This window comes from Physella acuta, unplaced genomic scaffold (genome assembly GCF_028476545.2).
Source record: "Physella acuta isolate Inbredline_101_S28 unplaced genomic scaffold, ASM2847654v3 ptg000774l, whole genome shotgun sequence".
Taxonomy (NCBI): Eukaryota; Metazoa; Mollusca; class Gastropoda; family Physidae; genus Physella; species Physella acuta.
The window spans coordinates 71,817-83,987 of NW_026732292.1; the positions used below are offsets into that span (position 1 = coordinate 71,817).

The 12,171-nt window shown below is 38.5% G+C and overlaps 1 protein-coding gene across 1 annotated transcript; it reads right to left on the reverse strand.

Moving 5' to 3' along the window:
• Positions 1-8,444: 8,444 nt before the first annotated feature.
• LOC131950611 (NXPE family member 2-like) lies at positions 8,445-9,152 on the reverse strand. The gene has a single exon (XM_059312816.1). It carries the CDS (start codon positions 9,150-9,152, stop codon positions 8,445-8,447), a length of 708 nt encoding a protein of 235 aa, XP_059168799.1.
• Between the last annotated feature and the right edge of the window lie 3,019 nt (positions 9,153-12,171).

Genomic DNA, 12,171 nt, shown 5'->3' on the forward strand with positions numbered 1-12,171 from the left:
GAAGCCTCGAAACTTAGTGTTAGATTAGGACACATTTGTCTATTCGGAGCCGGGATTGACAGGATATCAGATATAGAAGCCTCGAAACTTAGTGTTAGATTAGGACACATTTGTCTATTCGGAGCCGGGATTGACAGGATATCAGATATAGAAGCCTCGAAACAGTGTTAGATTAGGACACATTTGTCTATTCGGAGCCAGGATTGACAGGATATCAGATATAGAAGCCTCGAAACTTAGTGTTAGATTAGGACACATTTGTCTATTCGCAGCCGGGGAGATGGGGCTTAAATGGTTTGTCGGTGCTTAGAGAAGAAGATTAAGGTAATTGATTAAATGGTGCCCTTAAAACTTTTCGACCGGAGGCATTAGAGTCTGTTACTTTTTTTGTGTCATTTACATACTGTCATATAATCTTAGCCGAAACCCTAACAGCGACACGGCATTAATAAAAATCCTTGATACGATACTGTTATTTACCTCGAGTGTCTAAGAACCGGTTAATTAGAATCGATTACGTTAAGAAAACTTTTTTTTCAAGACAATGCTGCATCAATATAAGGTTTTATTTTTGTTTTGCATTTAACACTTTTATTTGGAATTTTCACCCATTATATTTTGTTATGTAAATTCAAAAGCCACAGTTTCGATTTCTCAGATATTATATTATTTTTGTCTTTACCATTTCAAAAAAAACATTTAACGTTCAGATTTTAGAATATATAGGACAAGTTTAAAATTTAATGTCTATACACTTTCTAACAAATGTTAACAGCCACTCGGGTGTGTCGATATTCGTATTTACAACACAAATCAAACATTGTAGTATATCCGTGTTGGAGAGAGAAAAATAGTATAGTGGGAGTCTACAGTTTGTTTCCTGTGTTCGTCTCCCTACTCCGTATTACGTACTAGAATCAGGAAACAGGGCTTTACCCTCCTGTCAATTACCCCCGCCCAGTAGAACATTACCCTCCCCCCTCCGGACGCAGCTTAAGGTACAGCTAGGGTTAGGGCTAGATTTAGGGTTAGGATTAGGATTAGTGTTATGGTCAAGGTTAGGCTAAACTAATGTCTAGAGTTGGTTTTGGTTTTGTGTTAAGTTTTAGGCTGAGGTGGATGATTAGGTTTTGGTCTTTTTCTTAAGGTTAGGATTAAGGTAATATATAGGTATCAAATTTGAGTTAGAGTTAGGATTCTTACTTGAGGGGGGGGGGTGTAATTTACAGGAGAGTATTTGCTCCGCGGGGTAAATACGGGGGGGGGGGGGGGAAATGTCCTGTAGCCCTTGAATCCACCCAGCTAAAATGGGTACCTGACACGATTCTAGAGTGTGGCACTGTTGAGGGGGTACGTGGTTGTTAATTTCGGTGATAACATTATAGGATGTCGTCCCTGTTTCTACCAATGCCGGAAGATAACTGTTTAAAAACACATGAAATAGGTTTAAAACCAAACCTAAGAGTAAGTGGTTAAAGAAAAAGGAATTATTTTTTCATATAACAGAGGCATAATTTTTAATTCGGTTTCAAAGTAAAGTTGGATTAAATTAACATCAGCTTCACTTTGATACAGTAGTCGCTTATAAAATTGTACCCTCTCATAACTGATTGGAAAAGAAGTCGTTTATTAAGCCTAACCTGAATCGATTTCAGGTAAAACAAACTTTTAAAAGTCGTATAGTGTTATTTCTGATAGCTTACTTACAGCATCGATAAAGCTAACAGTCACAGGTGAAGAAAACCTCTGGAAATATTAATATAAAGTGATCTTCCTGCCAAGGTAGACAAATTCTTGCACATCATTTACCTGTCTTCCGTCTATTGTCAGGATGACAGTTGTAGTAATTCATAAAAGACAGACAAACGCACAGACACACATTGCTATATATATATATATATATATATATATATATATATATATATATATATATATAAATAAATAAATATATATATACATATATATATATATATATATATATATATATATATATATATATATAACTTGGCATTAACAAACAGAATGTGTTACAAACAGAATGTGTTACAAACAGAATGTGTTACAAACAGAATGTGTTACAAACAGGATGTGTAACAAACAGAATGTGTTACAAACAAGTCATATAACAAACTAGACGTGTAACAATATTGTGAGCATCTCCAGTTATTAAAATCAGAAACCTAAACCCTGTGTACATGCACAGAGCGTCACGATGTTATTGATTACTGTATCACAGCCAGGGCCGAGGGGGTTTTGATGTGACGGGTTTAGTTTCCTTCACACGAGTTTAGCTGTCTCCATTTCTGTTCACGTTAATTTAGCTTTGTATAGTTCTGTTCACATTGGTTTAGCTGTGTCTAGTTCAGTTCACGTTAGTTTAGCTGTGTCTAATTCTGTTCATGTTAGTTTAGCTGTGTCTAGTTCTGTTCACGTTAGTTTAGCTGTGTCTAGTTCTGTTCACGTTAGTTTAGCTGTCTATTTCTGTTCACGTTAGTTTAGCTGTCTAGTTCTGTTCACGTTAGTTTAGCTGTCTAGTTCTAATGACGTTAGTTTAGCTGTGTCTAGTTCTTTTCACGTTAGTTTAGCTGTGTCTAGTTCTGTTCACTTTAATTTAGCTGTCTCCATTTCTGTTCACGTTAATTTATCTGTGTCTAGTTCTGTTCACATTGGTTTAGCTGTGTCTAGTTCTGTTCACGTTAGTTTAGCTGTGTCTAGTTCTGTTCACATTGGTTTAGCTGTGTCTAGTTCTGTTCACGTTAGTTTAGCTGTGTCTAGTTCTGTTCACGTTAGTTTAGCTGTCTAGTTCTGTTCACGTTAGTTTAGCTGTCTATTTCTGTTAACGTTAGTTTAGTTATCTAGTTCTGTTCACGTTAGTTTAGCTGTCTATTTCTGTTAACGTTAGTTTAGTTGTCTAGTTCCATTCACGTTACTTTAGCTCTCTTGTTCTGTTCACGTTAGTTTAGCTGTCTATTTCTGTTCACGTTAGTTTAGCTGTCTAGTTCTATTCACGTTAGTTTAGCTGTGTCTATTTGTGTTCACATTAGCTTAGCTGTCTAATTCTGTTCACGTTAGTTTAGCTGCATCTATTTCTGTTCATATTAGTTAAGCTGCATCTTTTTCTTTCCATATTAGTTTAGCTGTTTAGTTCTGTTCACGTTAATTTAGCTGCATGTATTGATTTAGCTTTTTCAAGGGCCCCTCTCTTCATATTACACAGCCACCATTGTCTTTATACACGGGCTGCTTTAAGAGAACATTGTGTTGTCAAAATACCAGAATAAAAAAAAACAACAACAACACAGCCTAACACAACTTTGTTGTAACGTTGTTGTGATTTACGAAACTAGTTCACATTTCAATCAACACTAGTCAACATTTACTTCCATGTTACAACTACGATATTGTACTATTTCGCTCTGCTCTAGATTTACCTTCTAATAATATTCTAATTAAATACAATATATTGTTGTGTGATGTATTCACTATGCTTAGATTTGTGATGTGTCACAGTATGATGTGTGACTTGTCAAAACATTTGGACGTGTCACGTGTCACGTAATTGGGTGTGACCATGTCATAGCCAGCCAGGCTCATGGCATCGTCTGGTGTTTTAAATATAGCTGTCAGTGGCACCAGGACTTTCTCAGACAAATTAGCTAAGACGCGTTACGTTTGGTGAATAAATGGCGGGGTGATGGTGTCAGGTTTACTGGTATAACGGACAAATGGGAGGGGGGGGAAGGGGGTCAGGTTTACTGGTATAACGGACAAATGGGGGGGGGGGGTGATGGGGTCAGGTTTACTGGTATAACGGACAAATGACGGGGTAATGGGGTCAGATTTACTAGTATAACGGACAAATGACCAGGTAATGGGATCAAGTTTACTGGTAAATGAGAGGGTCATGTACATGACGACAATGTATCTAAGTAACGACAGGTGTACTTAGAAAAAGATTGGTGTATTTAAAAACGACTAATGTATTTAGGTAATGAACATGTATCTAGGAAGCGATAATGCATCTAAGTAATAACGGACGAACGTAAGTAACGACTGATGTATGTAGATAACAACAAAAGTCTTAGTAACAACGCATGTTTATAAATAACGACCGAAGTATATAGGCCTACACAACAATCAAAACAAGGAAAGGGCTGGGGGGGGGGGTGCGGTCCGCACTTGGTGAAATCATTCAGGGGGTAATCCCCCTTTCCCTCCCCCCCCCCCAGTTCCCGAAACGTATTACCCCCGTCCTAGCGACGCCATTATTTTTATTCCTATGGAAGTAACCAACACCACTGGGATTTATATAGCTAACTTGTTTAATTTCCAGACCCACACAACTATAACTAGGTACATAGTAGAAATGTGCGTGTCGTAACCAGAGGCGTAGCTAGGCGGAAGCGGGGCGGGGGGTGCGGATAGCACCGGGTGACGCCATTTAGAGGGGTGACATCAAGACAAAAATATTTAAAATATATAGAAGAAAATGCTTTTTGCTAGTTCAATTGAAAATTAATAAGAGTTAAAAAGTATTTTAAGTACAAATTGTCGATTCCGACAAGTTGGTGTGTGTGGTGGCGGAGAGGGGGGGGGGGTTGGGGTGACACCAAGACATAAACCTGCTAACTATAGAGAAAACAAAATGCTACGTCCGGCTATATTAATAACCGACTATAGGTAAACATCGTTACTTTAAACTTCGACACTTTAAAGCTATCACTCAATATACAAAGGACATAAAAGTTTAGTTGAATATATTTTAAATAACTAAAAAGTCAATTAACGACCGGAGTGGGGGTGACACTATAAGGTGCCGTACCGGGTGACAACCGACCTAGCGACGCCACTGGTCACAACAAACCGACCCCCCCCCTCCTCCTTCCCTCAAGTTAGCGTGAGGTACCGGCTGTGCCTGTGTTTGTTACTCACCCTGATATGTTTTATTGTCCGTTAAGATTCCACGTCTAGCCAAACGACGGCGATCGCGCGTGATCGAACACGTGCGCGATAAGAAACTAGGTCAAGCAACAGTTGCGGTAGAAAATCAATTTTTAGATTTTTAATTATTCTTTTTATTACGACTTACATTTTTAGATTAACTGTGTTGCCGAAATATCAACTCACCAGCTTGCCATTTTGTTTTTAAATAAATCTTTATGACATAATGTTCTGCGTATATATATATATATATATATATATATATATATATATATATATATATATATATATATATATATATCGTGTGTGTACTGTACAAGGATAGACTTGCTGTGTCCAAGACGCCAGGAAAATTTAGTCAGGGGCGCCAACCTCAGATTACAATTTTCATTGTGCGTTTTTTTCCCCATTTAATCAAATATTACGTCTTGGTATTGTCACGAAATGGTTAAAAATGATGAAATTCCAACAAATTAAGTAAAAAAATAAATGAAAACACTGTATGGACTATTACAGGACCGCTCCGTGGGGCCCAGAAGAGATTTTTTTTTCCTGGGGGTCCATGGGATTTTCCCCAGTAGACCTTCCACTCCACTGTGTGTATGTGTGTTTGTGTTGAACTAGGTTCTTTTGAACACAATTCTATGCTGCAACATGTTATATGTATCCAATATCACACAAATATCTGATATTTTTACAGTATATATATATATATATATATATATATATATATATATATATATATATATATATATATATATATATATATATATATATATATATATATATATATATATATATATATATGTATATATATATATATGTATATATATATAGATATATATATGTATATATATATATATATATATACATATATATATATATATATATATATATATATATATGTATATATATATATATGTATATATATATATATGTATATATATATAGATATATATATGTATATATATATATATATATATATATATATATATATATATATATATATATATATATATATATATATATATATATATATATATATATATATATATATATGTATGTATATAGATATAGATATATATATATATATCAGTATTATAATAATATTAAAACTGAGTTATTTAAATACAAACGATGTCTGCGCTTGAAAGTATCACGTAATATTTTAAGAGGATTTCATCATAGCGTTACTAATATTACTAATATTATATTTTTAGAAATTTGACCTTGTTTTCTAAAACGGAATCATTGAATTGTAAACAATGCCTGCGTTTTGGATAATATTTACAGGGGCATGGGTTTACCTACACTGAGTGTACGTTAATCACCAACTGTAATAGTGAGGTAGAACACACTTTGGAGATCGCCCATGTGTCAAGGGCGTAAAGTAGCGATCTCGGGAGCCCACGGCCCCTGGCTCCTTAAAACTATCGTAGTCGCCATGGTGCTTACAGGATACCCAGGGCGCCTAATAGCACCCTGTCGGGGCGCCAGCGAACGCGACTGATTAAATTTGGTAAATGACTATAACGCCCCATCTTATACATAGCATATTGCACTGTTTGAAAACGAATTTAAGCGCCATAGCGCTCACGAAATAGCACGGGGCGTCAAATTGTACCCTACCGTGGCTCCCGCGAACGCGCCTGATTCAATTTAGTGACAACTCTAACGCCCCATTTTATCCATTGTCTATCGCACAGTTTAGAACGAACGTAGGCATCATAGCGCTCGCGGGAAAACCCAGGGCGCCTAATCGAACCCTGCAGGGGCGCCGGGGGACACGCCTTACTCGATATAGTCAACGATTATTGTTGTCCATCGTGACTTTAGTGTAAAGCCTTTTTATTTAAATGAACGTAGGCGCGATAGTGCTCGTAGGGGAGCCTGGGGTGCTTTGGATCGCGCTAGTGACTGGGCGCCGGTAGTTGCAATTGTACAGCTAAATATACCCGATGTATTTAAAAAAAGAAATTGCAGTTTTGATGGGGTGGGGGTGGTAGTCTAAAGTGTGACGTTGTTCTAGTTCAGGTGTAGGGGGGGGGGGGGAGGTCTGGCTGATGTGACTTTGGGAACAAGAAGTAAAAATCTTCCACACAAAAAAAAAAAAACGTCACATAATTTTTGAATGACCCCTTAATGCCAAAGCTAAACCAATCCTTGCATTGTTTACTATGAAAGATCCTTGTTTTAAGTATTGTTTATCAAATCCGATGTACTAATCCAAGAGTATCCAACATATACTAATAAGATTCACAGCGTGAAAAACGAAAGCACCTGTCATAAGGAAAACTATTTCTAGATCTATAAACCCTAACTGATTCTCTGCTCGCAAAAATAAACACTAATTATAAGCTTACATGGGAGGGGGGGGGGGGGTGTTTTAGCACAGAAAAACATGGAGGTTAACAGCTATCATTAAACGTGTAGTGGGTACGGAGGTTGGTTAATTGACATAATTATTCCCCGGCTAATTAACGCCAATCGTTCAGCGACCACAAACTTGGGGCAGTGTGTACGTGTTGTTTTAAAATCACACAGCCCAGCTTACATTAGGATATATAAAATATATTTTGCTTTCGTCGTTTCATTCTAAATTGTGTAGTCACCGAAGGTTGTATAATCAGGTTACACAAACATGTGTTGTTTTGTTTCTCAAATTTAAATTGCAAATTGGTTTAGATTTCTAAAGATTATTTTTCTTACACTGCTGTAGTTTTACTGCACTGATTTGAAAGCTGGAATTCACTTGCTAAAATATATAATTTTAATTTTTGTTTCCAAAAAAAAAAATGCTTCTAGTTAGCCAAAATACTTTTTTAAGTTTTTGTGTTTATTTTTATAAAGTCTATCCACGCTCTGGTGAAAAAGTGACTTGTTCTTGTTTTTTTTTAAAACAAAACCTTAACAAATCGTAGAAAATTATCGCTTATTAATGATCCCATTTGTTATAATAGATGTATACAATTGAATCTGACAAAGGCTACACTTGTAAATTATGATCAATCCCTGGGTAGTTGACGCTCCATACCCAGTACGAATAACGCCAACAACATATTTTAAAGTGATTGACATTATGACGAAAAAGCTCATAGTTCTTGCATGGCGACCAGCTAGGCCTAGGCGACGAGAAGTAAGACGTTTACTTGCGATGAGTCATTAAAAAATGTTGAAATTTGGGCTATATAACATGACAATGTTAAATTCGAAGTTTCTGTTAGTTGGGTCTGTGTGCGTTTTTTTTTTTAAATTATGAAACTTGATTTAAATTTTATTTAAGTAGTCTCCGAAAAAGGCGCCAATATCTCCCCCCCCCCTCCCTCCTGCATACGCTACTGCAGAGGAATAATTTTACGAATTTTCTTTAAGTGCTTTATATACAATTACCCAAAAACGAGTGAAAACAAAACAGATTTAATAATACAAGTTCAACCTAATAATTCAGCTTGCAATCTTAGAATTCATGCGTTCATTTAGAGTGTGGAATAGCTACCTTCGGACTATTGACACTGAAAAGACAACAAGAGCTTGAACATCTCAAGATTGACATACTGTGGTGGATGATAGTGAAAGTTTTCTATTCCAATGGACATTTCCCACAAATCTAAGAACACGACTTTATCTTCTAAGCCTTTGAACCTTTCTCGTATTATATGGATATACTGGGGTCCTAAAGGATCTCCTCCAATTGCATGGTTGTAATTGTAATATAAAGAAGCAATGTGAGGACCTCTAAGTCCTATCAAGACGTTGGGGTTTTCTTCAAGCAGTTTTTCTATGGCGGCTCTCAGAGATTTCATACGTAACGACAGCACAGCGAGATGGGCAGCCGTGTAGTGGAGGTAATACTGAATGATAAGAATATGTTTCTGGTTTTTTGGAAGCTTCTGTATAAAACTTGGAATCCCGGTATAATTTTCATTTCTTTGTGAGTATGTATACGCCGGTCCTTCGTGGCAAAATACATTTATGGAGAGTCCAGTCTCAGGCTTGGTGCATGTTCCTTTCAATGGGTATCCACCTTCTGTTTTGTTACATTTTGTTAGCTCTAGAATAGTGTCATAGGTCATCCTGGCATTTGAGTCCCCGAAGATCCAGACGGATGTGTTTCTGAGGCATTTTAATGTCCAGTCTGTATTGATGACCCCTACGTGCTTACAGACCAGAGACTTCCAGATATTGCCAGGTGTCCAGATGCCTTTAGGCATCGCTGTTGTCCAGGTGACATTTTTATTTGACATGTGACAGGGGGATAACTCTGGAAAGTTATCTGCAAAATATAAAGCAAGTGAAGGTTGAGATTACGACAATAATTTTGACGGTCAATAACGTATATATATATATATATATATATATATATATATATATATATATATATATATATATATATATATATATATGTGACGAGCGAACATTTATCCTGCCGACAACGCCAATTGTAACGAGCCAACAGTTACCATGCTCGCAACGCCACATGTAATGAGACCTAATTGCCTGTAGTGCCACGTGTTAACGAGTTTAACCACTCATTCTAGACAACATTGACCACAGTATAGATACTCAAGATGCAGGTTCGCTATTGATCCTTTATTACATGAATCAAGAAATGCTTCATAATAACACAATAAATCAACAGGAATGCTTCTCAATAATAGTCTGAATCAACTGACCCCTAACAGTCCTTCACTAGGCTTCATATAACTGAATCCACATGTCTATAATCCTCCTTAACACAATACGGCTAACCCGTTCTATAACCGACTTGACATAGTCACACAGACTGACTGATCTAAGCGAGCGATGAAAGAGGTAAGAGCCTCGAAACGGGAAGAGAGAGCGAGTTCTGCCGTCCCCTCCTATTTATGCCTTGAAATCGTAGTCGTACTTGTCTCCATTTCCGTAATCGATACTTGTAATCGATGTATCCGAATACTAATGTCGCAGTTTCTGACGTACCGTCCGATTCACTAAAACATCTGCGTCCCATCCATCAAAGTTGACAGCTCGTCTGAAACTTCTCGTACCGTTTCCCAAAATAGCACGCGTTGGCTTTGAGATTGTTATCAGACCGATCCAATAAGCCACCTGTTATGGTTGCGTCAGATTTCATACTGCGTCGCGGCTTCTCGTTCGTTATCATTTGTAACTGGTAGTTAGGCCTACCCCAGTTACATCCACCCCTGCTTTTTTTGTGTGTTTTCAACCACAAACAACGCCTGGCAGGTGCACTTCCTAAATGTCCATCGCATCATCGTAAAAAAAAATTTATTGTTCCACTCACTGTCCACGACGTTCCATTCGTATACGATTGACAGTTATACCTATTTCACATATCAACTGTGTCTACATCATCTTCCTGAGACACAAAACAGTTCTAGAATTCACATCCACCCTTTCCATTTGGTGCCTTCACCAGTTCACTTCTATAGCTCTTTGAACAGTCTGTTTTCATACCAGCGCGACCATGAAAGAATTGATGGTTGCTGACAAAAAATTTCGTATTCCTTCTGTTCCTTAAACTTCTCCGCGGACCACTTATCTGATGGTCTACTGTCTCTCTGCTTCTGGAGGGACCGGGATCCTCATTGTTGCCGGTATCCTCCCCTTGCGTATCGCGGTTGTTCTGTTGATGGTGATATGGTTCCGGAATGGGTATGTGAATTTCCGTTATAACTTCCGGTTCCCTAATTGTCTTGGGTTTCTCTGTGTGTAACTGCTCTTCTTGCCTATTCCAATATTTCTTTAATTGAGCAATATTCGCCCACCGATCCGGTTTGGCGTGATCGATGGGTCTTATCTTAAAGGGGCCACCTGCTGCTTTAGGCATCTCCACGACTTGCCATATCTCCTGTCCCCAGAGATCGTGGATTTTGTTTCTGCCTAACGGGTGGCTACGCAGTAATACCCTGTCATTCAGTTTGAGTGGCGGGTCCTTCGTCTGTATCGGCGGTTCCCTTCGCCGAGATTCATGTTCTAGTCTTTCCTGTACTACCCTGTACATTTCTCTAATTCTTCTCATATGTTCATTCACATATTCCAGTGCGGTGTATGAGCCAGTCATACTCTCCCTTTTTCCTAGGAACAAATCAAGAGGGAGTCGAGCCTCTCGTCCGAACAGCAACATGTATGGCGTAAAGCCGGTTGTGGCATGGGGTGTGCAGTTGTATAGATATACCAACTCTGGGAGAAAATCAGGCCAACGTTTTTTCTGTTCAGGTTCTAGCGTACGCAGCAAATCATGCATGCTGCGGTTGAACCGTTCACACTGTCCGTTTCCCTTCGGATTAAATGTGGTTGTTCTAGATTTGTTGATCCCGTAGTGGCTGCACAGTTGGTTAATTACTTCTGACTCGAAAGCCCTTCCTTGGTCAGAGTGTAATTGTCTTGGTATGCCATATTTGATGAACCAATGTTCTAATAAGACCTTTGCCACTGTTTTGGCAGTCTGATCTCGTGTGGGCACCGCCACAGTCCATTTGGTGAATACATCAGTCATTACCAACACATGTTCCGTCCCATCCGATGATTGCTCCAACGACGTAAAGTCCATCGCCACAATCTCTAGTGGTTTTGTCGCTAGTAGGTGTCCTGATGGCTGTCTCATTTTGACAACTGGCATTTTCGCATGCTGACACCTCACACAAGCCTCACAATGGCGTTTGACCTCCATTTCCATATTGGGCCAGTAACACCTCCGTCGTAATATTTTGTGCGTCCTGTCCTGACCCTGGTGTCCTGCCCTGTCATGTGCCAACCTTAGCACTTCTTCTCGTAATTGTCCCGGCACCACCACCTGGTGTATTGTGCCATCAATTTGGTCATGAATTCTCCGCATGAGAACACCATCCTTTATACTGAGACGGTTCCACTGACTCAGTATTTTCTTTGTTTCTCGACCAAATTGTTCTCTTTCCCTTCTTCCTGGGAATTTTTGTTCCTGGACGTATTTCAATAGCGGTTGTAAGCCACTATCCGTTCTCTGGGCATCTCTTATCTTTTTGTGATTAAAGCAAATAAAATCACTACTGTCCATATGTTCGGGTTCCGTGGATATGTGCTCCACCCCGGTCTGCCCGTTCTGCATCACTTGTACCCCATGAGGGATATCTGTTGACGCTCTGACCTCACATATTCCTGTCAGTGTTTCCTCCTCATCACCCGGTCTCTCGTAAGGATTCCTTGATAAGGCGTCCGCATTGCCATTGGACCGCCCCGGGCGATACTTTA